Raw genomic sequence first — 25,228 nt, 5'->3', positions numbered from 1 at the left:
GCTGAAGCTGGGAGATGGAGGCCACCGTGCAGGTGGCCTTGGAGGAGCTCTGGGACATTCCCGCTGAGTGTGCAAGGCTGTGATGCGCACAGAGACGCGGCACTGTGCAGGTGATCCATGTCATCGACTGCATGAAGCCCACGGGGAAGGGACCTCGTGGGACACCTGTGGGTTGCACACATGGTGTCATCGTGTCCTGCTTGCCACCACGGGCTTATCCCTGCCACACGCCATGGCCATAGGTGACATGTGAGCAGCTGCCCCCCAGCCAGGGGCACCGCAGCCACCCCAGGGGGCAACTCGTGTGCACCGAGCCCCATTCCCCCCACCTTCCTTTTCCTCCTGTGTGGCCGAAAACCGTGATGCCGAGCCTTACCAAACGGCACCAGCACCCCAAAATTACAGGAATTCCCTTTTTTCCCCCTTTTTTTTGCAGGGAGATGGGGGGGGGAGCAGGCAGCAGGTAGGGCAGCTGCCACCTCGGGGGGCACCTCGGCATCCCCATCCCCTAGCCCAGCTCTGGGGGGGGGAGTGAAAAAACGTCCTCGGGGGGGGAAAAATCACGGGCGGGCAGTGGCGGGGACGCATGCGTGCCGCCTCCCCCCGCCGGTGCCCCCCCGGCTTCGCCGCAGGAAACCGGCTGGCGGCCGCGGATCGGCGCCGGGGGAGGCGAGGGGTTAAGCGGGGTGGGGGCATCCCGGGCCGAGAGGTGTGAATTCCGCCTGCTTTTACCCCCCCCCTTTTTCCTAGTCTCCCCCCCCCAGAGCTATAAGAGCGGCTGCGAGGGCTGGGGGGAGCCACTGCGGCGGCTCCTCCTCGCTGCGAGCCCGGCGCTGGTGGCTGCGCTTTGAAGTCGGGGAGGAGGAGGAGGAAGAAGAGGAAGAGGAGGGAGCGGCTGGGGCTGCCGCTGCTCCCCGGCACCCGCAGCATCGCCAGGTACGGGGAAAGGGCTGGGGGTAAGGGGGGGGGGGGTGGAGAGAGCCGAGGCCGTGGTACCCGGTGGGTGCAGCCCCGGGGGCTCCATCCTTTTGCCGGCTCCAAATTCTCCGAAATGCTCTTTTTTAAGTTTTTTTTTTTTTTTTTTTTTTTTCTCCTTCCCCCCTTTTCTTTTTCCTCCCCCTTTTATTTATGCATGCAAACTCTTCGCCGAATCTCGGGTATTTAAGCATGAAACTCCTCGCTGAGTCTCGGATAAACTCCGAGCAAGCCAGTTTATTGGCTTGCAATCAGAAGTGTCTGGGAGCCTTAATGAAAACCAAGTGTAAGGCAAAGCGCAGCCACCTGTCCCCGGCATCCCCGGCCAAGAGCTCCGGGCTTCAATTAATCAACGGAGCCGCGATTTGGAAAGTGTCTCCCGCGAGCTGCACCTCGGTGCTGGGCTGATAGCAAAACCGAGCTGGGACCCGGAGCCCTTTTGGGGATCGCTGCGAGCCAGCCACCAAAAACTGGGCAGGCGCTGCCAGCACGTCTGCGTTTCCCAAACTGCTGCAAAAGCCTCTGCAAAAAGAAAAAAAGGAGGAGGAAAAAAAACCACTCTTTATGTTGCAGCCCTGCGGTCGTGCCCTGTCTCCCCGAGGAGCAGCCTCTCTCCCACCTCCCCGCTTCCCCAAAATCCTGTCTAGTTACTCCTCAAAGGGAATTAGCCTGGAGGAGACTGTCTGCAGCTCTCTCACAGACGTGCGCTGCTTTGATTGCCTGGAAGCACGATTTCCTGAAACCTGCCTGCTCCTGGCTCTCGCAGCGAGGCTCACAATAAAACGTATTGTGGTTTTGAGCTGGCTTTTATTTAAGAAAATGCCATTCTGGGTTATTCTCTTTCATGAGACAAATGGAGAAGCAGATGGAAGGCTGACACTTGGGATACTTCACTTTGGCGCTTTAATTGCGCGTGGTTTCTTTTCTATAAGAACAGGCTTCTCTGGGAATTAGTGTAGAATAAATGAAAAGAGGAAAAATAACGGCTGTTAATTGTGTATTGTTTTGTCTGTTTATGAAGCCTGTAAGTGGGAATATTGAAATGCATTGCTTTTCTGAAAGCCAGTGACACTTCTTGTCACTCGCTGCCTCCCGTGCTGTGCCTGCTTTGGTGTCAGCCCCGCTCCTTCCCCAGGCAGGCTCGGAGCCCAGCTCACGCTGCTGTTATCAGGTGTAGCCCCTGGGAACCAACACGGAGGTGGGATTTGGAAGATAGCAGCTGAGATGGGATAGAACCTGTCTGTGTTAATGTGGCCTCTAATTAAATAGAGGCTCTGGATCAAGCCCTTGGAGTCACTGGTGGCACTTAGCTGACCAGGGATGCTGAATGAGATGTGCACTGGGTATCCCGGGCTGCAGAGCAGCCTCCTCACCCCCCTGGGCTGGATGGGGTCTCGCTCAGCGAGGCGTGTGGTTGCTTTCTAGAATGAAGATCCTCAGGTGGAGGTGGAGCAGCATCTCCTGCAGTGCCCAGGCCCAGCTGAAAGGTGCCCTGGCCCTTCTCTTCATGGGCAACGTTGCCTTTGTGATAGCTCAGGTAAGCGGGTCACCTCGCTGGGGGTCTCAACGTGGTGCAGCACGCAGCAGGCGGTGGTGATGCTGCCAGCAGAGCAGCTCCATTGCCCCTGGCACTGGGGTCACATCAGCGGCAGGAGTGGGGGGTGTCAAGGACCCTCCTGAAGTGACAGACCTGGTGGCACACGTATGGGGAGTGCGTGGGCTCCTCCAGCCTGCCATGGGCATCCCGTGCCACCACGGAGCAGATCTGCAAGGGTTTGCTTCAGGTTCTGGCTGCCACCAGCTCTTCGGCTCCCTGAATTCACTGTGGAGCGAGAGCAGACGTGGGGGGGGGTGAGGGTTGTCTGGGAGCTTGGTTTTGCCGACTGAGCTGAACAATGAACGCTTCCCTTCCCAAGGAATCCTAAATATTGCGATTTCATTCCAACTCGTAATGAAAGCACAATTGAAAAAGCAGAATTTCTTGCAAGAAGGGAGTCTCAGGCTTGACCTCAGCTGTGAAGGGAATGCCTCTTAGCCCTGGGGTGGCACAGTATGGGCTGAACAGGGATGGGTGGCTGGGCAGGCAACGTGGGGTGAGCACCCAAAGCTTTTTCTCTCCCCAACCCGTCTGTACGTGAGCAGGACGTGCTACAGACCTCCAACAGCCTGGAGGAGGGTGCGGATGTGACCGCCTACTGGTGGGGCGAGTGGACCAAGTGGACGGCGTGCACGAGGACCTGCGGCGGGGGTGTCAAGTCCCAGGAGAGGCACTGCCTGCGGCAGAGGTACTGCACTGTGCTTTGTGGTGGGGACAGAGGGGGGCAAAAACCTCCAGTTCGTGTGCTGGTGGGTCTGGCCCAGGTCATTGCTCTGTAGATAAGCGTTGGTGAAGAGTTGTTGGCTGGCAAACCCCACTGGAGCAGAAGGTAAGAGTGCCTGAAGCATCTCATTACCAGGAGGCTGTGTCCTGGTTGTCCCCTTTGGGCTGGCCCCGAGGTTTCTCCTGCAGGATCGGCGCAGATGGGCAGCGGGTGCAGCACCGTGCTGCTCTCAGGGCTCCTGGCACAGCACCGTGGTGTGGGGCTGGATGGGGGCTGCTGGTGCCAGCTGCTCGTGCAGGGCTCTGCCCCGTTGGGGTGGCTTCCACAAGGCCCCCAGTCCCTGAGGGATGCTGTGACAAGCAGCTCATGGTACAGGTGGCAAAGCCAGCGAGACCTTTGCCTTCTACTTCAGTGAGACCATGGTTTCACCCTGTGGCTCTGCTACATGGAGCCAGGTCTCCCAGAAGCAGGGGTCAAATGTTCTTTTTAAAGGGCGAAAGGAAAGGTCTCTGACCCCTGTCTAACCGTTGTTTCTTTATTCAGAAGAAAGTCAGTGAGTGGGCTGGCTAATAAAACTTGCACTGGAACATCCAAAAGATACCAGCTCTGCAAAGTACAAGTAAGGATATCCTTTTTCTCATTGGTGACGTTTGATTTTTTTTTTTCTTTAAATAAAAAAAAAAAAAGAGAAGTCTTGCTTGCTTTATATGGCACTTCTGTGTCCCTTGGAGTGGGGACACCATTTGTCCTGTAGCTGTCACCCCACTGCCTCTGCAAGCAGCTGGAGCTCCATTCTCTGGCCCTTGTCACCGCTGTGCTGGGGGCTTTGGGTCCCTTTGTGTGTGCTGGGGCCATAAAACCCAGCGGGTTGTTCTTCACCATCTCCCCAGGGGGTTTCCCCAGCTGTCCTTGCACTGGGAGGAGGAGGAGGAAGATGTGGTTCCGCACAGGGCAGGCGATGGAAAAGCTCCTTGCAGCCGGTCGAGATGTGCCAGAACCCTTTCCCACAGTCTGTTTTCATCAGGATGTTAATGTATCCCGTTCTAGGAGTGCCCTGCAAACGGAAGGAGCTTTCGAGAGGAGCAGTGTTCATCCTTTAACTCCCATGTGTATAATGGAAGAACATATCAATGGAAACCTTTATATCCTGGTAACAAGACATTCTTTGTGTGTTTCATAATGCCTAGCCAAAATATTTTGATAGTTATGATGCTATAGACTGCAGGAAGGCTCCTCCTCTGCTGTTTTAAAGTGATTTTTCAGAGACACAATCAGCTGTCTCCCAAGTTCAAAGGAGGCTTTTGCAGCTGCAGGGTTACTTAAAAAATGAAATAACAAATATATTCATGGCTGAATCCTTCAGTCTGTTTTGGTCACTGCTCCCAAGGACCGGAGCTGAAAGGCTGGAGGAGGATGAGAGCACGGGGTGATGCCCTGTGCGGGCAGGGAGGGTCCAGCTTCCCCAGACAAGCGTCCTTTGAGCTGGGGCCACTGCCTCCCCCGCAGCTCCTGAGCTTTGCCAAACGTCACCGAGATGAGGTTAGGCAGCTCGGTCATCTGGGGTGAGCGACACAGAGCTGCAGGAATAATTTAGGAGTCAGACTGAGGTTTGTTTTTTCACTTATTTATTTTTAGGCACCTCATGCCCGTTGGATTCAGGCTTTTTTTTTTTTTTTTCCTCTGGGACCTCAGGCAGTGGCATGTAGGTGTCTAAAAATAGAGACGGGAGCTAGTGGAGTTTTCTTATTTCAGGTGTCTCTGAACATACCCAAGAACAATTAATTTTGCTCCATGAAGTTACTTGTTGCCTCCTTTCAAGTGAACCAAGCCCCTGTCTCGCCAGCCTCTTGGCAGGGGTGGCGGGGCTTGGCTCTGACTGCTTGGCTGGCTCTGTCCCCTTCCTATGGCAAGGCAACAACTTCTTTAAACGTAATTCACTACTCGGGATGATTCACCGGAACAGTTACAGTGAATTGTTTTGTTTTTTAGCAGGCGTTCACGTGGCTCCCAGGGGATTTGCAGGATAATGTTTTGCCATTGATGCTGCCTTGCTTGGGTGCGCAGGCCAGTGGGTACATCGCTGCTCCCTCCTTGGAGTGTTAATGCTTGGCGCTGGATTGCTGGTGCAAACGTGAATTTGTCACTTGCTTCCTGTGGGTATTATAAAATGTCTGTTGGGCGTGGGTCTGCTGCGCCAGTGGGTGCAGCCAGCCAGCTGCCTGCAGAAAGCAAAGGGCAAATGGAAACCAGCTTGGGTGAATGATTATGGAAAAGCTTTTATGTTTTAAGCTGCTGTGGCTTGAATATAGCCTTGTCTATCTATTTAAAACAATGAATGTCTATGCTAATGTAACTTAAGTATTAAATATTGATGTGTGAACATGCAGATGTTGTTGTGTAATATATGTATCGCTACTGCAAGCCCTTGCACAGAGTAGTGGCATCCTCAGGCGGGTGCTGGCGATGTCGCTAGCATCAGCAGCTGCATCTGTTGCTGGCAAAGTCAAAAGCCAAAGCCTGGCTGTGCAAAGGCTTGCAGCAGCAGGCTGTCGCGCTCTCAGAAGCACAATCTCCTGTCCAGCCTGCAAGCACAGGAGGTTGTAGCTCTTGAAGCGCTGGCTGCCGTGCAGTTGTGTTGTTGCTGCCATTGTTTAGCTTGGCAGCGATTCTTTGACATTGGTTGGATGAAAGTTATTGTTTCTGCTGTTTTTGAATGTGTCTTTATATCCTTTCCCCTTAGATGACTATGTTCACATTTCTAGCAAGCCCTGTGACCTCCATTGCACCACTGTGGATGGTCAGAGACAGTTAATGGTTCAGGCTCGGGATGGAACATCCTGCAAATACACTGATTTCCGAGGGGTTTGCGTGTCTGGAAAATGTGAGGTTGTTAAACATTATAGCAAAAATATTGTTAGTAGCATTCAGAGAGTTACAAGGGGTGCAATATTTGCCTGACCCTCAGTACTCTGTGCCTTTTCTAGCCAATTGGCTGCGATGGCATTCTGTTTTCCACCCACACCTTGGATAAATGTGGAGTTTGCCAAGGAGATGGGAGCAGCTGCACTCATGTGACTGGGAGTTACCGGAAAGGAAACTCTCATCTTGGTAAGGCTCTAAGGGTCCTTTTGCTTTGGGGCAGAGGGCTTTTTTAATTGCATTTGTGTTTTTGGTAAACTGCTTTCACTTTTACTAAGTGCACTGCCTCAGCTTTTTCCTCTGCATGTTCTTCTTGTGTTGATGCCACTTTTAGATTTGTGCAGGGAAGCCCTTCTGTAAAAGCGGTAATTTCTCATGACATTTCTCAGAAATACAAAATCTCTGAATGGTGCAACAGCGTTATGCAAGACGCTGCCGTCTCTGATTTAGTTTGATTTCCCATGACCCAGTAAAACCAGAAATAAATGCCTTGTAACAACAGGAAGCTAGGGTGTTTTGAAAGACCGGGATTTCCGAAATTAGCGTGATGTAAAGCAACAGAACCTAGTCGTCCTAAATATAGTGGTCTAATTTGGGAATAATGATTAATGCTCACTGGGGACCAGTTAACACAGCGCAAGCTGAAGTAATTGCAGTGGTGTTAGTAGGATTTGTCCCATCACTTACCTAGCACTAGGCAAAGGGGAACTGGGGGAGAAGCAGGCTGTAATCTTGCACTTGGTGGGTCTTGTAGACCAACCAGCATAGGGTGCCCTACCCCAGGACTGCTTCTCTAGCTAGCAAAGTCTTCAGACGTGTTCTTTCACCAGTTTAAATAAACTTCATGTTTGTGCATATAAGGATTGCATCCTTTCCCTCTCTTGACTGCATTAACCCATCATAAAGCAAGATTTGTTGCTTACGCTCTTTTATTTTCTATTACCAGTAAGCTCCTACTTGCAGCCTAATAGTTAACATTAATCTCCATTAAAATCTGTAACTCCTGTAAGTCTCTGGAACAGAGCCAGTCTGCTTGCAATATTGCAGTGCTGACTACTGAGCATTTTGTTCAGATAACTCGTTAAAAAGTTCTCCTTTCATTAATCTGTAGTTTCCCGTAGGCTATTCTTTGGTAACGCACATTCCTGCTGGAGCAAGGGATATCCAGATAGTAGAACGGAAAAAATCTGCAGATGTTCTGGGTGTGTATAACCTCTTGGTACTTCCCTAGAATGCATGTGTATGCTAGCTAATACTTTTTTCCAAGGTGGATATGAATGTAGCTTTATTGTGGATATGAGCTCAATCCACAGTCAGTGTAAATGACCATGTTGTATGAGCCAGTGCGTTTCTCTTCACCTGGGCTGTGTATTTTGGCATTAAAATGATCAAAATGCAGAGCTGTTGGTCAATATTATTGAAACAATTAACAAAATATGCTAGTGCTGGGTCATAGCCCGGTGACTTCACCTCTCTTGTGATCCCCGTGATCCTTCCTAGCTTGGGGAATGCACAATGCTCCATGACGGCACTATCCAGGAGATGTGTCTATGGGCTGTGCCTCATCAAGTGCTGGTGGCACGAGGCTGATCTCTGATGGAGGTGGCAGAGCTGCTCAGGAAGGGTGTGGACAAACCTGGCCTTGCCCAACAGAGGCTCATGTTTGCTGCCGTCATGCTCTGGTGCTGCCTCAGAGGCTCATGGCCATGTGTAGGAAGGCTTGGATAAAAAGGGCTGCATTTAGTACAGGTCCTGGGCTTGCTCTGGCAGAGCTGCCTTAGGCCAGTGCTGGGCTTGGTGTAAGTAGTTCAGGGCTCCCAGAGAAGCAGCTTCTGCTGCCAGCCCCTGGCAGTCTGCTTATTGTCTGCGGATCTGTTCTTATTTAATGGTTGTGCTGAGCCGGGGCCTTGGGCCAACACGCCCAGCAGCTTGCAGTGTAAGGAAAGCGTGGCCCAGAGCTCTGGGCAAGGACTGGCACAATGCACATTAGAAATATATTGTGATGTATCTGCCACAAAAAGCAGGAAAAATGTATTTTGTTACTCTGATGCTCCAATAACTTTATACCCTGAATAAATAGTGGCACTATTGTATATCTCTCATCACAGTTGATGGTAACAATTCTTATTCTTTCTCTCATTTTAAGCTGTGGCTGACGAAGCTGGCTACTATTTCTTCAATGGGAACTACAAAGTTGACAGTCCGAAGAACTTCAACATTGCAGGCACGGTGTTCAAGTACCGCAGGCCCATGGATGTCTATGAGACTGGCATAGAGTATATCGTTGCCCAAGGACCGACAAATCAAGGACTGAATATAATGGTGTGCATTGGCTGTTTTTTGGGGGAGTGATGGGAAAAGCTGCCTTGGATCCTGGGGGGTGGCTTCACAGCTCCCCTGGGAGCATTCCTTGCATGAACCTGTTTTATTTGCATTGTTAAATAAAAGCCCAGGCAGGGCTGTGAATAACGAACGTGGGCTTGGTAGCCCCTCTCTGCAGGGAGAAGTTGCCTCAGGCACTGTGGGGGATTTCTCTTCTTGGTGTGTTTCATCAGAATTACCTGCTGCAAAAAGTGAAAATAAGAAATTGGGCCAGCTAGCTTAGATAAGTGCACAAACTTTAAAACTCTTTTTTTGGAAGCAAACCGTCTAAAACTAGGCAGATGGAGAAAAGTAATTTAATTGGCTTCTGGGCAGCCAGCCAGAGCCCCACTTCTGCCATCTTCTGTGTAGCCACGGGCTTCCCTGAGGGGGAAGGGGTGGTGGCTTGGATGCTCAGAAAGCATGAGGTCAGTAAAAGGGTGGCAGTGCCTGAGCTGAGTCCCCATACAGGGGAGGTAGTAGCAGAAGGGGTATGTGCCCCTTGTTCACTGTAATGCCACAAAAAGGGGGTTGAGCACATGATGATGGTAACTTGTGATAGGTCTTGGTGATTGCTCAGAGGCAGGGGAAGGAATTCTGCCTGGGGCTCCCAGCCCCGAGCTGGGTCTGATCCTGGTGTGGTGCTGCAGAAAAAAACAACAAAACAACAACAAAAAAAGCCTTGGACAACCGTGCTGGGCTCCAGCTGTATGAAGCTGGCAATCTGAGGGAAAGCAGTTTGGAAATAGCAAGGTGGATGCTCACCAACTGTCAAGTCCAAGATGAATCACGAACTTTGTGTGCCAGTATTCACTGCATCCGTTAACGATGTCATGTTTGCTAGGTCTGGAATCAAAATGGCAAGAATCCATCCATCACGTTTGAATACACTCTCCTGAGGAAGCCACACTCAAAAAATCTCCAGCCCATCTACTACACCTTCTCTGAGTCAGATAGCGAAGAAAGCAGAGAGTTTGATGGAGACGTGCCATTGGGCTTTATCCAACACAATGCAACCTATTTTGGGAAAATCTCCAGGGAAAGGATAGACTTGGAGAACCAGGTGTTTGGAAGACAGGACACGGAGGAAGATTTAAACTTGAGCAAAGGTCAGGAAACCAATGAGGTCTATGAAAGAGCAGAAACAATTGACTGTGAGCCAAAACTGAAGGGCAAACAACCCAAAGGTAAGGAGGAGACTTGGGCCTCACCGTTCTGCTCTCAGAGCTCTTGTTGAGAAATGCTCTGTTTCTGACTCTAGTGATCCTGCTGGTTCGTTTTTTGGAAACCTTGGAAAGTTCTTTAAAACGTGTCTGCTCATAAATCCTCTTTGCCCTTCAGGTTCTGGTTTCTGGCGGGTGGGGGGTGGCCATGGGTAAGGTCTCCCCACCGGTGCCCTGCGGTGCTTTGCCTGGTCCCAAGGAGGGGAGGGAGCCCTGGGTGTGCAAATCTCCCCCTCACGGCCTCCTGTCACCTCCCTCTTATCCACAGCCCCAGCAACCTCCTTCCCACCCCAGTCCCTCAGGCATCCCATCACCAAACTGCCCCGGGGGCCTTCCCTGCATGGCTGTGTGGGCTCGGGAGCCGGGGGCAACTTCTTTCCTACCTCTGCTACTGCTTGGGGCAGTGCTCCCAGGAGCCAGGCTCCTCCTTGCGCCTCACAGTAGCAAGGTGAGGCCTGAGGAGAGCTGTGGGCTCTTCCCAAGTGGGTGCAACTCCACGAGGTCCCCCAAATCCCCTGCTCCCGCCTCTAGCCTCTGACAGAGCTCAGGCTCTGGTGTGTCCCTGCTGCTCCGGGCTGCTTTCGCCTCCCAGCCTGAATGTATTTTGTGGTTGTCATCATTGTTTCCCCTGTTGGCTCCAATCTAGATTCAAACGTAACCAGGTCTACTTACCAGACAGACCATGATGACAGAGACTTCGACCCCAGGATCACCTCCAGAGAATTCCTTTCGGAGAACGCCATCACGGACAAGCTGCTGGACAAGTCCTCCGACTCGAAGGAGCTGGTGCTCAACATGACCATGAACAGCATCTTCGCCCAGGGAGACCCACTCAACTCTGTGGGGTCGCACATTGACAGCCTCTATGTTGACTATGAGGACACGGATGGCCTGGTGACCTACACCATCAACGGCACCTACATGGAGCTGAGCAATGGCAAAGCCGTCAACACGTCTGCAGAGACGCCCTTCTCAAACACCACTGTCACCATGACCAGCCCTCAAGGGAACAGAACCCACAAAGCAAGGTAGGAGACACGTCTTTCTAGTCGATCCTATTGATTGTTGTTCTCAACTCTTAATAGCACTGTACTCAATGCAGACCCCATTGCATGGTTTCTACCTGCTTTGGAAGCCAGAAGGTAAGTGGGAGTAGGATGCCATAAAAGCTTTCCACCGGGGTTAATCTGGAAGGAAAGGTTTGGGAGCAGAAAGCTGAGAGAGCTGCTAAGCAAGAGGAAAACTCACTGCCCTCCTTAGTGGGGGATGCCAGCTATTCATGCTGCTGACTGTCAGCACGCTTTTGGCTCTTGGCCTGCTGTAACGTGTTATTAGAGCCATGGCCATAATGAAGCTTCTCTTCCTTTCTTCTCTTGATGTCCTGCTCTGACTTCCCCAGGCCCTCTCCTAGTTCTAAAGCAGCAGAAGTTGGTCTGGCCCCTTTCTGTGCCCCCTGTTGACTGCCTCCCATGGTCTTCCTCACTGGAGTTGGCAGGAACGTGCCCACAGCAGACCCTGAGGCTGGCCCTGCTGCTTACCGACAGCTGGAGAGGCACAGCAGAGCTAGAGCTTTGTGTAGGGCCTGCAGAAATAGTCTGGGTTTGTCGGCTTAATGGAGGAAGATACAGTGCAATTAGTCATTGCTTTGATAAGGATATCAAAAGCTCTCTGGCAGCTTCAAGTGGTTAATAATAGACTGGCACTTCACATCTCTTTTGATGGCTGGTTAGAAGTGGTAGAGTTACAAAGATGCAATGAGAAGGTTTAAAAAAAAACAAAACAAAAAACAAACAAACAAAAAAAAAACAAAAAACAAAAAACAACACAACATAATCTGTCGTCAGCAGCATAATTCGTCTGGGCTGGGAAGTCTCAGGATAGTGCTTGTCCTCCTGTCTGAGTGCCTCCTGAGGTGCCCTGGGGCTCACAGCAGCACGTTCCCAGCATGGGCTTGCAGGAACAGACCAGCTTCTTGGGAGCCATCAGGTCCCAGATCCACAGCCGTGGATTCAGGTCCCTCCTGTTTGTTTTGGGGTCCCCAGCACCCAGGTCTCCTCCTAGCTGTGCTGCCCCAACCCCTCTGTCCCCCAGCTCCCCACAGGGAAGCTGTGGGTTGTGTTGCTGAACTGCAGGAGATGTAAAGCTCCGAGCAAACCCTCTCTGGCTCTAGTTAGCTGTATTTACCTAGAACTTATGCTAGCTTATGCTAAAGAAGCTTATGCTAAAGAAAATGTCCATGCAGCCAAACATATCCACAGACTTCTTAATGATAAGAACACTTAAACGCTGCCAAGGGCTTGTCTATCATCTCTCCTCGTGGCTTGGCTTGGAAAGCCTGCCTTCAGCTGCCAAAGCAAGCATTTCATTAGCACTCTGACAAGCGAGGGCAGCGCTGTCAGCTCCCTTCCTTGTGCTGTGGGGCGAGGAGGGAGCCTGCCCTGCAGCTGAGGTCCTGCCTGGTCCCAGCACCCTCCCTGTGTGGCCTTGCTCAGCACCCTGTAACTCACAGTCTGTGTTTCGGTAGCTGTTAAATGGGGCTGATGCTTTTCTGCCTCCTGGGAATGCAGGGAACTGTACGTGCTTTGAAATTCAGAGCAGCTTGGCTATTGCAGGATAAAACAAAAAACTGTTAGTGCCTTGAGTGCAGTTCCCTGTGACGCTTAACAAAAAACCCAAAGCAAATAATGAGAAAAAACAAACAAACCAAAAAGCAAACCCTCCTTCTGTTATCCCCAACCACCCCTCTATCAGAGGCACAGCTCAGGGATTTAAACCCATTCAGGCCGGGTACCAAGCATTGCAGAACAAAGCCAAGGGAGGAATGGGAAGAAAATTGCAATGTTCCTTCTTCCCACCAGTCTTGGGAATAAAATAAGGATTTTTTTCAGATCTAAACAGTAATAGCTGAAAAAACCCTTTTGGCTTTGGAGTTTTGCAGTAGCCAAAGGCTGCACCCAGGGCAAGCAGGAGCTGTGCATGTGGAAATATGACATGATAGCAGGGTATGGGGTCTGGCTTGCCCCCTTTTTCCCCCCCATCCCACCAACCACGAGCAGGGTGCTGGAGCAGGAGGTACGCGAGGAGCAGTGGAGGCCCTGGGCTTGTTCCTCCAGGAGGAGGGATGGTAATGCAGAGCCAGGCTGGAGGCACCACCCGGGGGGGACACTGTTGGGGCACCAGGGAAACCTCTGCTCTGAGGATCTACCCTTGGAGAGGGGCAAAACTAGGCAGGGCAAGGTCCTGTGTGCCCCATCTCATCCTGGGCTCAGCCTAGTTTTGGGAAGGAGCTTGGACCTGACACATCCCAAACCCATCCCTCCCACACCAGGGATGGAAAGTTGGATTGTTGCTGGCTTCCACTCCCTTAAGTGAAGGTGCTGGAGAGGGTCACCTGCCTGCGGGCTGTAAGCAGCCAGCTGTAGCTGTGCACACATACAGGAGACCCACCTCTAAGCAACTTTTTTCTTGAATACAGCCTTTAGTGCCTGTGCCATCCTGCCCCGTTACATCCCTGGAGCCAGCCCCATGGGGCTGGGCTGTTGCGCCCTGGCAGCATCGCCACTGGGGTCATCTCCTGGTCCCATGCACTCATTTTTATTTCTTTCTCCTGTTATGAGGGCTGTTTAGGGAAGATGGGCAGCCAAAACAGCAGCTGCTGCCAGAAAGGGCTGTCTGTTTCCACTGCCCCAGAAAGGAATTTCACTAGAAAGCAGCAACGAGGGCTGTCGGGCACTTGGCACAAGGGCCCCGTGCTTGCTTCTGGTGCCGTTGCCCACATGAAAAATGGAGACAAAGTGCAGGCAGAGAAGAGAACACTTGACATTATAATAATGCTTGTAAATACATTACAAAAAGAGGGGAAAAAAATAAAGCCTGCTTTGTTTGTAGGGCAATGTGCTGCTGTTTGTGTTTAGGGAGAAAAAAATGTTATTTGGTGCAGCTTGAAAGGGTAAGAGCTGAACGGTGCCCTATGACCAAACATCTGACCTACCTAGAAAGAACTTGTACCTGTGACCTCATTACATGTAGGAGAAGCTCTTCAGGATCACATACATTAAAGGGATGATGCTGAAGGGTTTTCCATCCTCCGATGTGAAATGAAGCTTATTTTGCAGATGATTTTCAGCTGATAATGTGGTGTTTACTTTGGTGCCTCAGAGAGCAGGGCGCAGGGCAGAGGAGCTAGGTCACAGCCCCTTTTCCAGGCAAATTGAAATAATTAAAATATAAAAGCCAGATGTTGAATGCATGTGAAGGGCTCTTTCTGAAAGCTGTCCTGGGGGCAGCAGCCAGCACAGGCGGCACCAGGGCTGCTGGTGGCAGTGGCTGGTGCGGCTCTGGCGGAGCTGCTTTGGCAAGATAAAGCACTACGTATGGCAAGCCGAGGTTGTTGGTTTTTGTGCAAAATTAGCCACATTCATTTCAGTTCCATTTCAAACACAGGAAGCGAGCGTTTGCCAAAATGACAGGCAGAATCAACAGGGAAAAGGAGAATTGTTTGTAATCCTCCTGGAGGATCACTGCAAGGAGGGTGGGTGTGGAAGGAAATGCCTGGATTCTCACCAGTGTCCTCTTAAAGGTGGATCTGATAGGCTGGACCTGAACTTTCTCTTATGATCACCTAAATAAGGCAATTCCAGAGCTTCTGCTGCCTAGAAATCATATAAGCTGCATATCTTGCCAGGCCAGAGACAGCTGGATGTCAGGGTACAACCTTGTCCGCTCTTCCATCAGGGTAGAGACTTGCAGGCTTTGAGCGAAGGTCTGAGAACTTTGTTGTAAAGGTGCAGTATCCCTGACGTGTTACAACATTTCAGGACGTACGCCGCACTGACCCGGGAGAAGCTGCTGTTCTTGGTTTGACAGATGCTTTTTCACATACCAGGCTGAATCTGTTATCCCCTTCCCGCTGGGCATTACGCGTTTGAACGTAGCGTGAACACGAGAGATGCAAATCAGGCATCCAAACCAAAACAATCCAGCGAGAGTGGCCCAAGCAACAGGTAGGCGGCCGGCAGGGCCTTTGTGTGCCAAAATCCCACGCCACGTGGAGGCTCGAGGCTGCCCAGCTCGGAGCAGCCGAAAATCCGCCTGCGCTGAGCAGTGCGCGGCGGCGTGCCGGGTCGGCCCCGGAGGCGCAGGGGAGGAGATACTGCACCTTTAGCCGCCGTTACGCCGAGGGCCAGGTGTATTTGAGCAGAAGAAATGCAAACTTTTTTGTTTAAATTCTGAACTGTTTCTACTTGTGGGTATTTTTATCCCATTCTCTCTATTTCTAGACAGTGGAAGCTCTGCCTCTAACCGGGCTGGGGATTCTACTTGGGGCTCAGGACAGGTATGTTGTGAAATGAAACGGAACAATTCAAACAAACAAACCCCAAAATCAGAACAACCAAACCCAACCGACAAACAAAGCCAATCCCCTCCCAAACCCAACCTGCTCGCAGATGTCTCTCTCTGACGTGGCGTGTCACGGCTCTCCTTGTAAATGCTATTTTTTATTTTTTTTTTTTTGCTTATCGCTAGAAACAGATTGAAGTTGTTAAGAAAGGGCCAAGGTGTGAGTGCTGCTGACATGTACAGGTGGAAGCTTTCCTCCCATGAACCCTGCAGCTCTACATGTACCACAGGTAGTTATAAGACGCAGCCAAACGCAGCCTCTGCACAGCCGCCGAAACCACCCGGTGTGTGAGTCGCTTTTACGTCTCGTAGGGATGGGAAGGACCTGGTGATGTGCAGGGGATCTCTCCATCGCTAGATCTGGTGTAGCACGACCCCACATCCCCCAGTGTAGACTTGCAAAGCCGGGGGGGGTCACAGCTCAGCCCCCCGAGCTCTGCGGAGCCACTGGTTCGTGCTGCTGGGGAGGAGAGGAAAGCCCCCAGGGTCTCACCCCGTGGGCGTTTTGTGCAAAGCGTTTGTGAGCTGCAAAAAGCTCCCTGCCCGCCTGCATTTACCAGCCCGCTGGGGTCCTAACACTTCTTGCTGGGTTTGAGCACGTCGGCTCCTTGAACCAGGGCAGACGTGACAGCGAGGGGATTGAAATCTGTGCAGCCAGGCTCCTGCTTTTCATGGCTTTTTATTTCCTGTTCCCTTTTGAACATTCAGGGGGTTTTGAAAAGCTCAGCTTCTTTCCGACAGAGTGAAATTTTGAAGATTGTTCGGCTCTGGCAGGAAACAAAGCAGCACTTGGCTTTTTGATTTAGTTTTGTTTCTCCCACCCCTCCTGCTGCTGAGCCTGGTCTCAGCTGCAATGGTGTCAACCTGGAACAGCAACACATCTGCCAAAGCCTGGCCTCTGTTCTTTTTTTCCTAAATTCCCCCTTTTTTTGCCCTGCAAAAGCTCTGAGCCTCCTCTCCTTTGCTCCTTTCTTGAGGGGGGGGGAAAGTTGTTGGTGTCCCTGGTCCCCTGCACTACTGGTCATGAGCACTCTGCTTGCTGATGCAGTCCCTGAAATAATCCAGATGCTGTGGGGCTCCTACAGTTACAAGGAAAAAGGGCAAAAGAGGAGACCACAGTCTAGGGGATGCCTTTTTAGAAAAGCAAATACAATGATTTTATTTATTTTTTTTAAGGGTGCCAGGCACCTGCACACAGTGTGCAGGTAGCAGGAGCTTTGCAAGCCATCCTCCTCCCCAGAATCCCATCAGCCGCACGTTCTGGGTCATTTTTGGCTTCTTTGATCCCCCTCTGATCAAATCTCCCCCTTGACTGGGACAGGCTGCTCTGCCCAATTTGCAGTCAGCAGGGAGAGGTTCTGCTTAAATTTCTCCTTTCTCGTTACCTTTTCCTAATGACACCCCACAGAGAAGCCATACAATGTCAGGAGCTGGAGACCTCTTTTTTTTTTTTTTTTTTTTTTTTTTTTGTTTGTTTTCATGTAAACCACGGGAGCTGCCTCACAGACCCGTTGCCCTAAGCATTTCCTATGAAACACGTTGCTTGTATGTTGGTGGTGGTGAGCCCTGCACGTGGTGGCTGTACCCACTTCTGGAGCCAGCCTCAGCCTTTGCCAGTGCTGCCTTTGGTGGCTGCTGTCACCCTCCCTGCTGGGCAGCATCCTCCCCGTGGGCAGAAAGTCAGGTTTGCTGCTTTCCCGCAGGAGGAAATTTTGGAAAACACGGGGGAGGAGGGGAAAGAAAAAAAAAACCAAACAAATTTGGATATCAAAAGTCACCAAGCGTCCTCTGTGTGTGTGTATTCTCTTTGAAACCAGGAGTGATGTCCACGTATGCTATGTGTGTGCGCTATGACGGGATCGAAGTGGACGATACGTACTGTGATGCCATGACCCGCCCCGAGCCCGTCCATGAGTTCTGTGCTGGGAGAGAGTGCCAGCCAAGGTACCGCCTCGCAGGGCGCTTCCTCTGCCGGGGATGCATCGAGGGGGGGGCAGCACGGTGTGGGGGGCAGCAGGGATATGGGGCGCGTGCCCCTAGCACCCCAGCCCTCCTGCCCAGCTTGCCTGGGCTGCCCTGGGGCACAGCGAGGCTTCCCCTCGAGGGTTGTGGTTTCGGCTGATGGGTTGAAAGCTCCCCAACCTCCTGGTGGTTTGCAGCTTGTAAACTGCACCTGTCCGGACCTGTGCCCTCTTTGGCATCCTAAATGTTACTGAGGTTTGCTTGCAGTCAGAGCAAAGTGTGGGATAGTGGTGTGGACAGGAACCTGTTTTCCTTCTGTTGTGGCTTTTTTATCCAAAAAGTGCGCTTTGGTTTGCGGTTCCGAGCCAAACCGTGCAGCTCGGGTGCATCTCTGCTGCTGGTTTGTAACACGGGATGTGCGTGTCGGAACAGCAGTCACCTGTGACTGTCGCAGTGAGGACTTGATGAGGTCAGACTGGGGCAGTGCAAAGGGATAAGGAAAGGTCTGGGGCATGCCCTGAAATGGTCTCATTCAGCAGCAGCACAAAGTGAGGCCAGGGTGGCAGCAGGGACCAGGCACAGCCCTACAAAAACCCAGAGCGGTTGTTTTCAGCTTGGGTAACTGTGAAGGACAGCTGGTTGTGCTGGAGAGGGCAAGGGGATGGAAAGCACGTGCCTGTCATGCTGGTGGCATCTCGCCGGACTCTGCACATTGGGGCTGAAAGCCAGAGCAGGGCATGGTGTGAGTGAGGAGAGCACAGGGAGGGGAATGGTGCTGCCGGGAGCAGCCTGGTCCTGAGGGCACCACGAGGACTTTATTTGCACTAGCTTGGTGTTTTCCTAGCATGAGCGTTGGGATGTCCCACTGGTCTCTTATAAAGCCAGCTCCTCCTTGGGTTTGTGCTGCTCCGGTTCCCTGGGCTTTAGCATCCTGAGTGGGGTAGCTGTGAATGCAGCAGGAGAGCAGGTGGATGAAGGAGCTGCTGGGGGCCCAGATGGGGCAGCCTGGTGCCACGGAGATTCTCCTGTAGCTAAAGCTGAAAGAAATTTTTGATTTGCCTGAGAGCTGTCTGATCTGGGTGGGAAGGACCTTGGTTTCCTCTCCTTTCTGCGCTCAGGTGGCACCTGGAAATGTGACAGCCTGCTGTGGCTGCGGGGTGTGAGGCTGGCATGCAGGGGGGACATTGTCCACATATCCCCAGGGCAGCCTTGTGACCTGATTTGTTTAGATTTTTAGTTTTTTTATTTATTTAAATATTATTCTTTATATCAGAGCTCTTAAAATGCTGCTGTACTACAGAAGGCTTGAGCATAGGAGGCTTTTCCCTTGGGTTAGAAGTCGCTCCCTCTCGCAGTGGCAGGGGCAGGCATCATCTCAGAGCAGGTCCTACCTTTTCCATCCTGTCACACAAAGTTTGAGCTAGGCTGACCATGGTGCATGAACCTTTGGGGATCTGCAGGGCTGTGGGGTGAGCCCAGTCCTCCCGTGTCCCTTTGGTAGCATTCCCAGCCCGTAGGCATTACAACACGGATGTCCTGCAGTCGTTTGGGTTGTCCCCACTTCCAAACTACACCAGCCTGCGTCCCTCCTTGGGGACTGACTGCGGCACCCCAAAAGGCACCTGCACCCCTCTTCCTTCCTGCTGCCTGCGTCCTGCTCCTCGTCACCTGTGCTGGCTGTGATAGATGCATCTGTCCCCTCTGTCCTTCAGCTGGTCGGGCAAAAAAAAAAAAACAACAAAAAAAAACACAGGGTTGAGCTTGAGCAAACAGAGAAACGTGGTGGGTTGGGGAGGGACACCAAATCCCCCGTGGCACGTACTGGCTCTGGGGTTGGGAGGCTGCATGGAGGTGGCGTGGGGTCGTTTTCTCTCTTTTTTGAGCAAAGTGATGTTGGTGTGGGTGGTGTGGGGACAGGTGGTGAGGTTTCCCTTGCACAACGCCTCTCTCTCGTCCCGCAGGTGGGAGACGAGCAGCTGGAGCGAGTGCTCCCGCACGTGCGGCGAGGGCTACCAGTTCCGCATCGTGCGCTGCTGGAAGATGATCTCCCCGGGCTTCGACAGCTCCGTCTACAGCGACCTCTGCGAGTCGGCCGACATCACCAGGCCGGACGAGCGCAAGGTCTGCAAAAACCCAGCCTGCGGGCCCCAGTGGGAGATGTCGGAGTGGTCGGAGGTGAGTTTTGGGGATTTCTGCCTCACCCGTGGCCCTCGGAGACTCAGCACGCGGGGACCTCCTAGGGCACTGGCCCCGATGGCTGCACGTGCTGCTTTGTGCCATCAGAGATGGGATGCTGCTCCTCCTGGGAGCTCCCAAAACGCCTCTTGGTCGTGATTTAAACATCTCCTTCCCTCCTCAGGCTGGGGAGAGCCATTCCCATCGCGCTGCCGATGGAAAGGCTGGTGCCTTCTCTGATTTCGCAGGATGTTTTGACTTTCCCAGTCTGGTAGAGAAAAGCTCCCTGTGCACGTGCTAGCACGATATTTTGACTGGCGTAGCGAGCTGGAGCGGCTTATTTTACCCAAACCCATATATTCCTCCAGCATGTGTCAGGGACAGATTGCTTGAGACACTCCTGGAGTCGTTTGCTCTTAGCCAGCAGCAAAGCTAATCTAATTTGGATCACATCTGAAGCCGGGTGCCAAGTTGGCTTGGGAAATAGGCATAAAAAAAGAGCACGTTTCAGAGATCTGAGGATTAACATATCAGCGCGGTGCGTCTGAGCGCTGTGCTGTTGACACTTTTCCCTGCTTAACGTTATGCATGGAGCAAACGTGTGTATGGGAGACTGCAGTAACTCAAATCCAGTTCTAAATAATGTCACTGCGCTGCGCGGTGCCAAATTTATCCACAGGATAAAAATCTCAGTTCTGTGGTTTGGGGAAAACATTCTCGAAGGACACGAAAAGCAGCTGGCTGTTCCTGCGAAAGAAGTGAGGGAGATCTCACTCCTGGCCTTAAGCGGCAGCTACAACCTTTCAGCTCCGATATTGGGCAGTTTTGGTGCCTTGGTTTTTTATTTTTTGTTTTTTCACCCTCTGGCTTCTGTGGGTCTGGGGGGGTTTGCTCAAGCAGGGCTGGAAGTGGATGCATTCAGAGGCTGAGCCAGGCTCTGACCCAGCTCCATGCCCCCAAAATGCCAGGAAGGCTTGGGTGGCCCCCCAAGCCACCTTTTATTTTATTATTTTATTTTATTTTTCAGGAGAGGGGCAGCTTTGCTCCATCTCATTTTACAGCTGCATTTAAATGCATTTTCAGTGCGCATTTTTAGAGAGCTTTAGGTTAAAAACATTAAAATAAATAAAAATCAGCTCCCAGCTTCCCTCACCTTTAACCAGACTGTGTTGTGGCTGGGGCTGGGGCCGTGCTGTGTTGGGTGGGCGCCCTGCTCACGCTGTCCCCTCTGTCCCCAGTGCTCAGCGCGGTGTGGCGAGCGCAGCGTGGTGACCCGGGACATCCGCTGCTCGGAGGAGGAGAAGCTGTGTGATGCCAGCGCCCGGCCCCTGGCTGAAAAGAACTGCACGGGGCCACCCTGCGACCGCCAGTGGACTGTCTCTGACTGGGGACCGGTGAGACCCCGGGCAGGGGATGGGTGGCACCTCCGGGCTCTCCCTGATCACCACCCGTCCACTCCGCGCTGCGTTTCCTGGGGTTTAGGTTTAGTGGGGCTTGTGAGCACCAAACCCTGACCTGCAGAAGGCTCCTTGCCCATGGCAGGGATGAGCCTGTGCTCCATCCCCATGGGTCAGGGGGCATAGTGGAACCCTGTGCCACACTGAGAGCCTGGCCAGCTCCTGCTGTTGTCACCCAGCAGGTGCCAAAAGCACCCTGTCTGCTGCTGAGCTTGGCAACGCTGATGCCCCATGCCTAGAAAATGAACCTTTAGCCTTTTTCTCCCCTTTTCCCTTCCTGCACACTTTTGCTACAGAGACCCTCTCCATCCCAAGCTATTTTTACGCAGGGTTTTTATTCCCTGGCTAAAAATAAGCAGTTTCCATGGCAGCAGCGGGGCTGCAAAACGCCGTGCGTATCAGCAAGAGCGGCCGCAGGAGAACCGGGGAGCATCCGCTGCTCCCCCCGAGGCTCGGGGCACGGCTGAAGCAGTGAAGGGGGGACACTGGCAGCCACTCGCTTGGCCCCATTTATCTTGGTCTCTGAAAGTCGCCCCAAGTTCCCCTGTTTGTGGCACTTCTCCTCCTGCCCGTGCCAAGGAGGTGCCGAGTTTTGCTTGGTGACAGCGGGATGTGACCGGGGCACGTTGGTTGCAGGGGTTCCCCGGGGAAGGACGCGCCCAACTTCCCCGCAGCAAGCATTTGCTGCTTTTTTAATCCAAACCCCGAGGATCCCTTGACAAGGTGGGGCTGGGGAAGAGCTGAGCCCCAAGCAGGCATCTTGGTCCCCAACCTGGGTCATCCACGGGGCTGGGATCGTGCTGCTTCCCCCGCCGCTGACCGCCTGCTGTGCTCGGTGTGGTTTCAGTGCAGCGGCGGCTGTGGGCAGGGCAGGATGATCCGGCACGTGTACTGCAAAACCAGCGACGGGCGCGTGGTGCCGGAGTCGCAGTGCAACCTGGAGACGAAGCCGCTGGCCATCCATCCCTGCGGGGACAAGAACTGCCCGTCGCACTGGCTGGCGCAGGACTGGGAGCGGGTAAGGTTTGGGGAAGGGGCAGTGCTCAGCAGTCCCCTCGGGGGGCGATGGAGGAGGACGCTCTTGGTGCGGGGCAGGGATTGGGGGTGCACGGCTCTCAGCACCACTTGCATCCCCACAGTGCAACACCACGTGCGGCCGGGGCGTGAAGAAAAGGATCGTGCTCTGCCTCGAGATCGTCAACGGCAAGATCAAGACCCGCAACCCTGCTGACTGCGACGTGGCCAAGAAGCCCGTGGAGGAGACGACGTGCTTCGAGCGGCCGTGCTTCAAGTGGTACACGACCCCCTGGTCGGAGGTAGGTGAGGAGGGGACTGGGGGCAGCTCGGGGGACCTACTGTGGGGGGAAATTCCCTTCCTACACCGCCTGCAAAAAGCCCCGAGGAGATGGGTGAAGCTTTGCAAGGTGCAGCCCGCAAGGGAGCGCATGGAGGAGCCCCTTTGCTTTGCTAGCAGCTCAGAGCCTGCCCTGGCACAACGCAGGCAGGACTTGCTGTGAACAGGACCGAGAGGAGATGTTTTGTGTTAGCTTTAGCTTTTTTTTTTTTTTCCCTGTTATTCTTATTCACCCCTTTTCCCCTGCACTAGCTTGTAGGAGTGTGGCTGGGGCTGTGCACGGAGCCTGCGCTGCAGCTGCCCCACAGATGGGCAGGGAGCAAAGCTGGGGCCCAGCAAGGTGTGGGGTGATGCTGGGGGCAGGCTGGGCTGTCCCAGTCCCGTGCGGGGCTTCTCTGCGCCGCGAGCAGGGAGACAACAAGCAGTGAAGGGCTGTTCCCAGCTCCCTAACGCAGGCCTTCTCGTCTGCCTGGAGCTCGTTTTGTTTAGTCTTAAAACCAGTCCTTGCAGCCTATAATTAGCCCAAGAAACCCTGCTGTAATCCCCGTGCGCCGAGGCATCCAAAGGGCAGCAGGCTGCGAGCGCAGCCCAGGAGCAGCTCTGTGCACCCCGGACACGTTGCACAGACCCCGGCCCTACAGCCCCAATCCAGGGGGGGGTCACGGCCACCCTGGTGCCACCGAGCAGCTCTGAGCCAGGTGGTTTCAGTGAGAGGAGGGAGTTTTGCAGCCCCAGGGGTGGGAGCGTGTCCATGGATGGCTGTCAGCCTGGTGCAGATGTCTGAGTGCTGGCAGGGAGCAAGGGGCCAGCAGTGAAACCAGGGGTGCAGAGCTCAGCCCCCTGCCCCGACGGCTCCAGCGAGGGGGTTTTTTAGCAGGTCCTGGCTCGGTGCAGACCCCCACAGAGCGGGGTTTCTCGCCTCAGCCCCGAATCTCTGTTCTCCAGTGCACAAAAACCTGCGGCATCGGCGTGAGGATGCGGGATGTGAAGTGCTACCAGGGGAAGGACATCGTCCGTGGCTGTGACCCGCTGGTGAAGCCAGTTGGCAAGCAGACCTGCGACCTGCAGCCCTGCCCCACAGAGCCCCCAGGTGAGCCCCCCCCCCAGTGTTTTATTTTCCATAGCCCCCCAGCTTGCTGCTCACCCCAGGGAGGACACAGAGGGCCCAAGGGACGTGGTGCCGTGCTTTATCTCTATGTAACCCCATTAAATAAAGGGGAGATTTCAAAAGCAGCGCGCTCTAACCAGAAGATAAAAGGGAGCTGTGGAGAGCTGACCCTGGTGGTGCTTCTGTGTGATTCCAGCTCATGTCTAGGAAGTTTTGTCTGTGCCATTATTTTAATGATTTTTGGTCTCCGAATGTCCCGTGGGATTTGTAACTATCTCATTATCTGACTCGTCTGCTGGCTCAAAGCCCCTGTGATCTTTAGCGAACACGCGGTTCTAATTCTTTAATAGGATTTGGGAATAAGGATGATGTGGGAGAAGAGCACAGGGGTGGGAGGCAGGTTTGGGGCCGGCTCTGGGCCTGGCTGCAGACCTGGGGTGCCCCTGGCTACCAGCTCAGCTTCCCAGTGGGTCAGGGGTGCGCTGCGGTGCATTTGGGGTCCCTCAGTGGCTCTGACAGTCCCTGGGCAGCTCCTCCAGGGAGGAGCCTGAGCTGTGGGGCTGGGACCACGTGCGGCTCCCCAGGGCAGGTGTGATGAAACATGAATCTTGTACCTCTACCTGGGCTGATGATGATATTCATGGGGAAACCACTCGGCTTTTCCAGGGGATGCTCTGCCAGGGAGCACGGACGTGACTGTGGCAGCCGGGGCGGTTTTCTTTTTGCCCAGCCCACGGTATTTAGGGCAGGCTGTGTATGGGACAAAAGGAATTCATGAACTTGCAATGTTGTTTTTTTTCTTTCTATATCAATGACTTTTTCCTTTTTTCTTCTCTCCCCTGACCAACCTGCCTGCCCCGCAGACGACAGCTGCCAGGACCAGGCGGGAACCAACTGCGCTCTGGCCATCAAGGTGAACCTGTGCAGCCACTGGTACTACAGCAAAGCCTGCTGCCGCTCCTGCCGTGCTCCCCACTCCTAGTGCGGGGCTGGGGGGGCCCGGCCAGGCTTCTCCCCCCACCCACAGGGCCCCAGGCACCGTGCAGGGTGAGCTGCCGGACCCTAAGGGCGCTTCCAACCATCCTTCCCCTGCCGGCGCAGAGCTGCTCCCCTCCCCTCCCTGGTCATCAGAGCTGTACATAGGTCCTGTATATTTGATTTCCCCCGCCGGCAGCCATTCACCTCTTTTTTTCCAAGGTCTTGTCCTTTGGTTTCTTTCTGCCTGTGCACGTTTGGGGTTGGCAATAGGGTGGCGTGAGCCTGTTGGAGGGAGAGCACCAGCACCTTTCCCTTGCAGGGGGTGCCTCCTCCCCGATTTATCCCCCAAATCTGAGCTCTCGTTAGCTGCATTTAACACGGTGGGGAGCTGATCTTTGCTAAATGAACTCGAGCCCAGGCCCTTTTTTTTGTAATATGTAGGTGTATACTTTTTCAGAGGATTTTATCTTATAATCAAATGGTAGTTCCATAGTCCTTACAAAAAAAAAAAAGGTAATGCTGACATATTGTATATAATATGGAAACATAACTGCACTTTATATCACAAAAAAGACGTGCTCTTTTTTAATATATTTGTTTACATACAGTGAACTTTATCCACATAATCATTAATTTGTACTCATATGTATATTTTAATAAAATTGTCATATTTATGGTGGTATCTTGTTTTATTCTCCAGTTTGTGGTGGGTGTTTGCCCCTTGGTGCTGGAGATGTTGGTGTCAGGGCTACCACTCTGTGGGCTGGGTCTCTTCCTGGGGGAAGAAGAGCAGCTCTCAGCCCACGAAGGGGAAATGCAGCTGCTCTGATAGCCAGGCAGGGAAAAGTCCCTGAATTTGGGGCCTTTCTGGGCCACTGCTCTGGGGTTTGGGATTCTCTGGGAGTTGGGTCCTGGGTTTATGAACTGCCTGATTCCTTCAGGAGTCTGCAGGCAGAAAGAGGTTTGATATGGTACCCAGAAAAAGGAGGTACCTC

General features: G+C 53.0%; 1 protein-coding gene across 10 annotated transcripts; it reads left to right on the top strand.

Moving 5' to 3' along the window:
- The first annotated feature begins 616 nt into the window (after nt 1-616).
- Nucleotides 617-24,912, top strand: ADAMTSL2 (ADAMTS like 2). Of its 10 annotated transcripts, none has more exons than XM_027470789.3 (19): nt 631-936; nt 2,401-2,512; nt 3,118-3,260; nt 3,843-3,915; nt 4,344-4,446; nt 6,037-6,182; nt 6,281-6,404; nt 7,337-7,417; nt 8,362-8,537; nt 9,421-9,763; nt 10,446-10,827; nt 15,326-15,483; nt 17,017-17,143; nt 19,123-19,336; nt 20,575-20,730; nt 21,641-21,811; nt 21,933-22,109; nt 23,093-23,237; nt 24,119-24,912. In XM_027470789.3, the coding sequence occupies exons 2-19, from the start codon at nt 2,402-2,404 to the stop codon at nt 24,235-24,237; spliced, it is 2,949 nt and encodes a 982-aa protein (XP_027326590.1). In that variant the 5' UTR covers nt 631-936; nt 2,401; the 3' UTR covers nt 24,238-24,912. The 10 variants fall into 10 exon arrangements, with proteins under 10 accessions (XP_027326594.1, XP_027326590.1, XP_071881427.1 ...); XM_072025326.1 differs by having other exon boundaries at nt 3,840-3,915; nt 9,421-9,685; nt 15,326-15,429; XM_027470792.3 differs by having other exon boundaries at nt 3,840-3,915; nt 9,421-9,685.
- Nucleotides 24,913-25,228: the final 316 nt, after the last annotated feature.

This window comes from Anas platyrhynchos, chromosome 18 (assembly GCF_047663525.1).
Source record: "Anas platyrhynchos isolate ZD024472 breed Pekin duck chromosome 18, IASCAAS_PekinDuck_T2T, whole genome shotgun sequence".
NCBI lineage: Eukaryota > Metazoa > Chordata > Aves > Anseriformes > Anatidae > Anas > Anas platyrhynchos.
This window is presented reverse-complemented; position numbering and strand designations above follow the sequence as displayed.

Coding starts and splice junctions, on each gene's coding strand:
- ADAMTSL2 (XM_027470788.3), top strand. CDS start 2,402: ATGAAGATCCTCAGGTGGAGGTGGAGCAGCATCTCCTGCAGTGCCCAG. Junction 3,916..4,343: donor ACCAGCTCTGCAAAGTACAA/GTAAGGATATCC, acceptor ATCCCGTTCTAG/GAGTGCCCTGCAAACGGAAG. Junction 19,337..20,574: donor AGATGTCGGAGTGGTCGGAG/GTGAGTTTTGGG, acceptor CTCTGTCCCCAG/TGCTCAGCGCGGTGTGGCGA.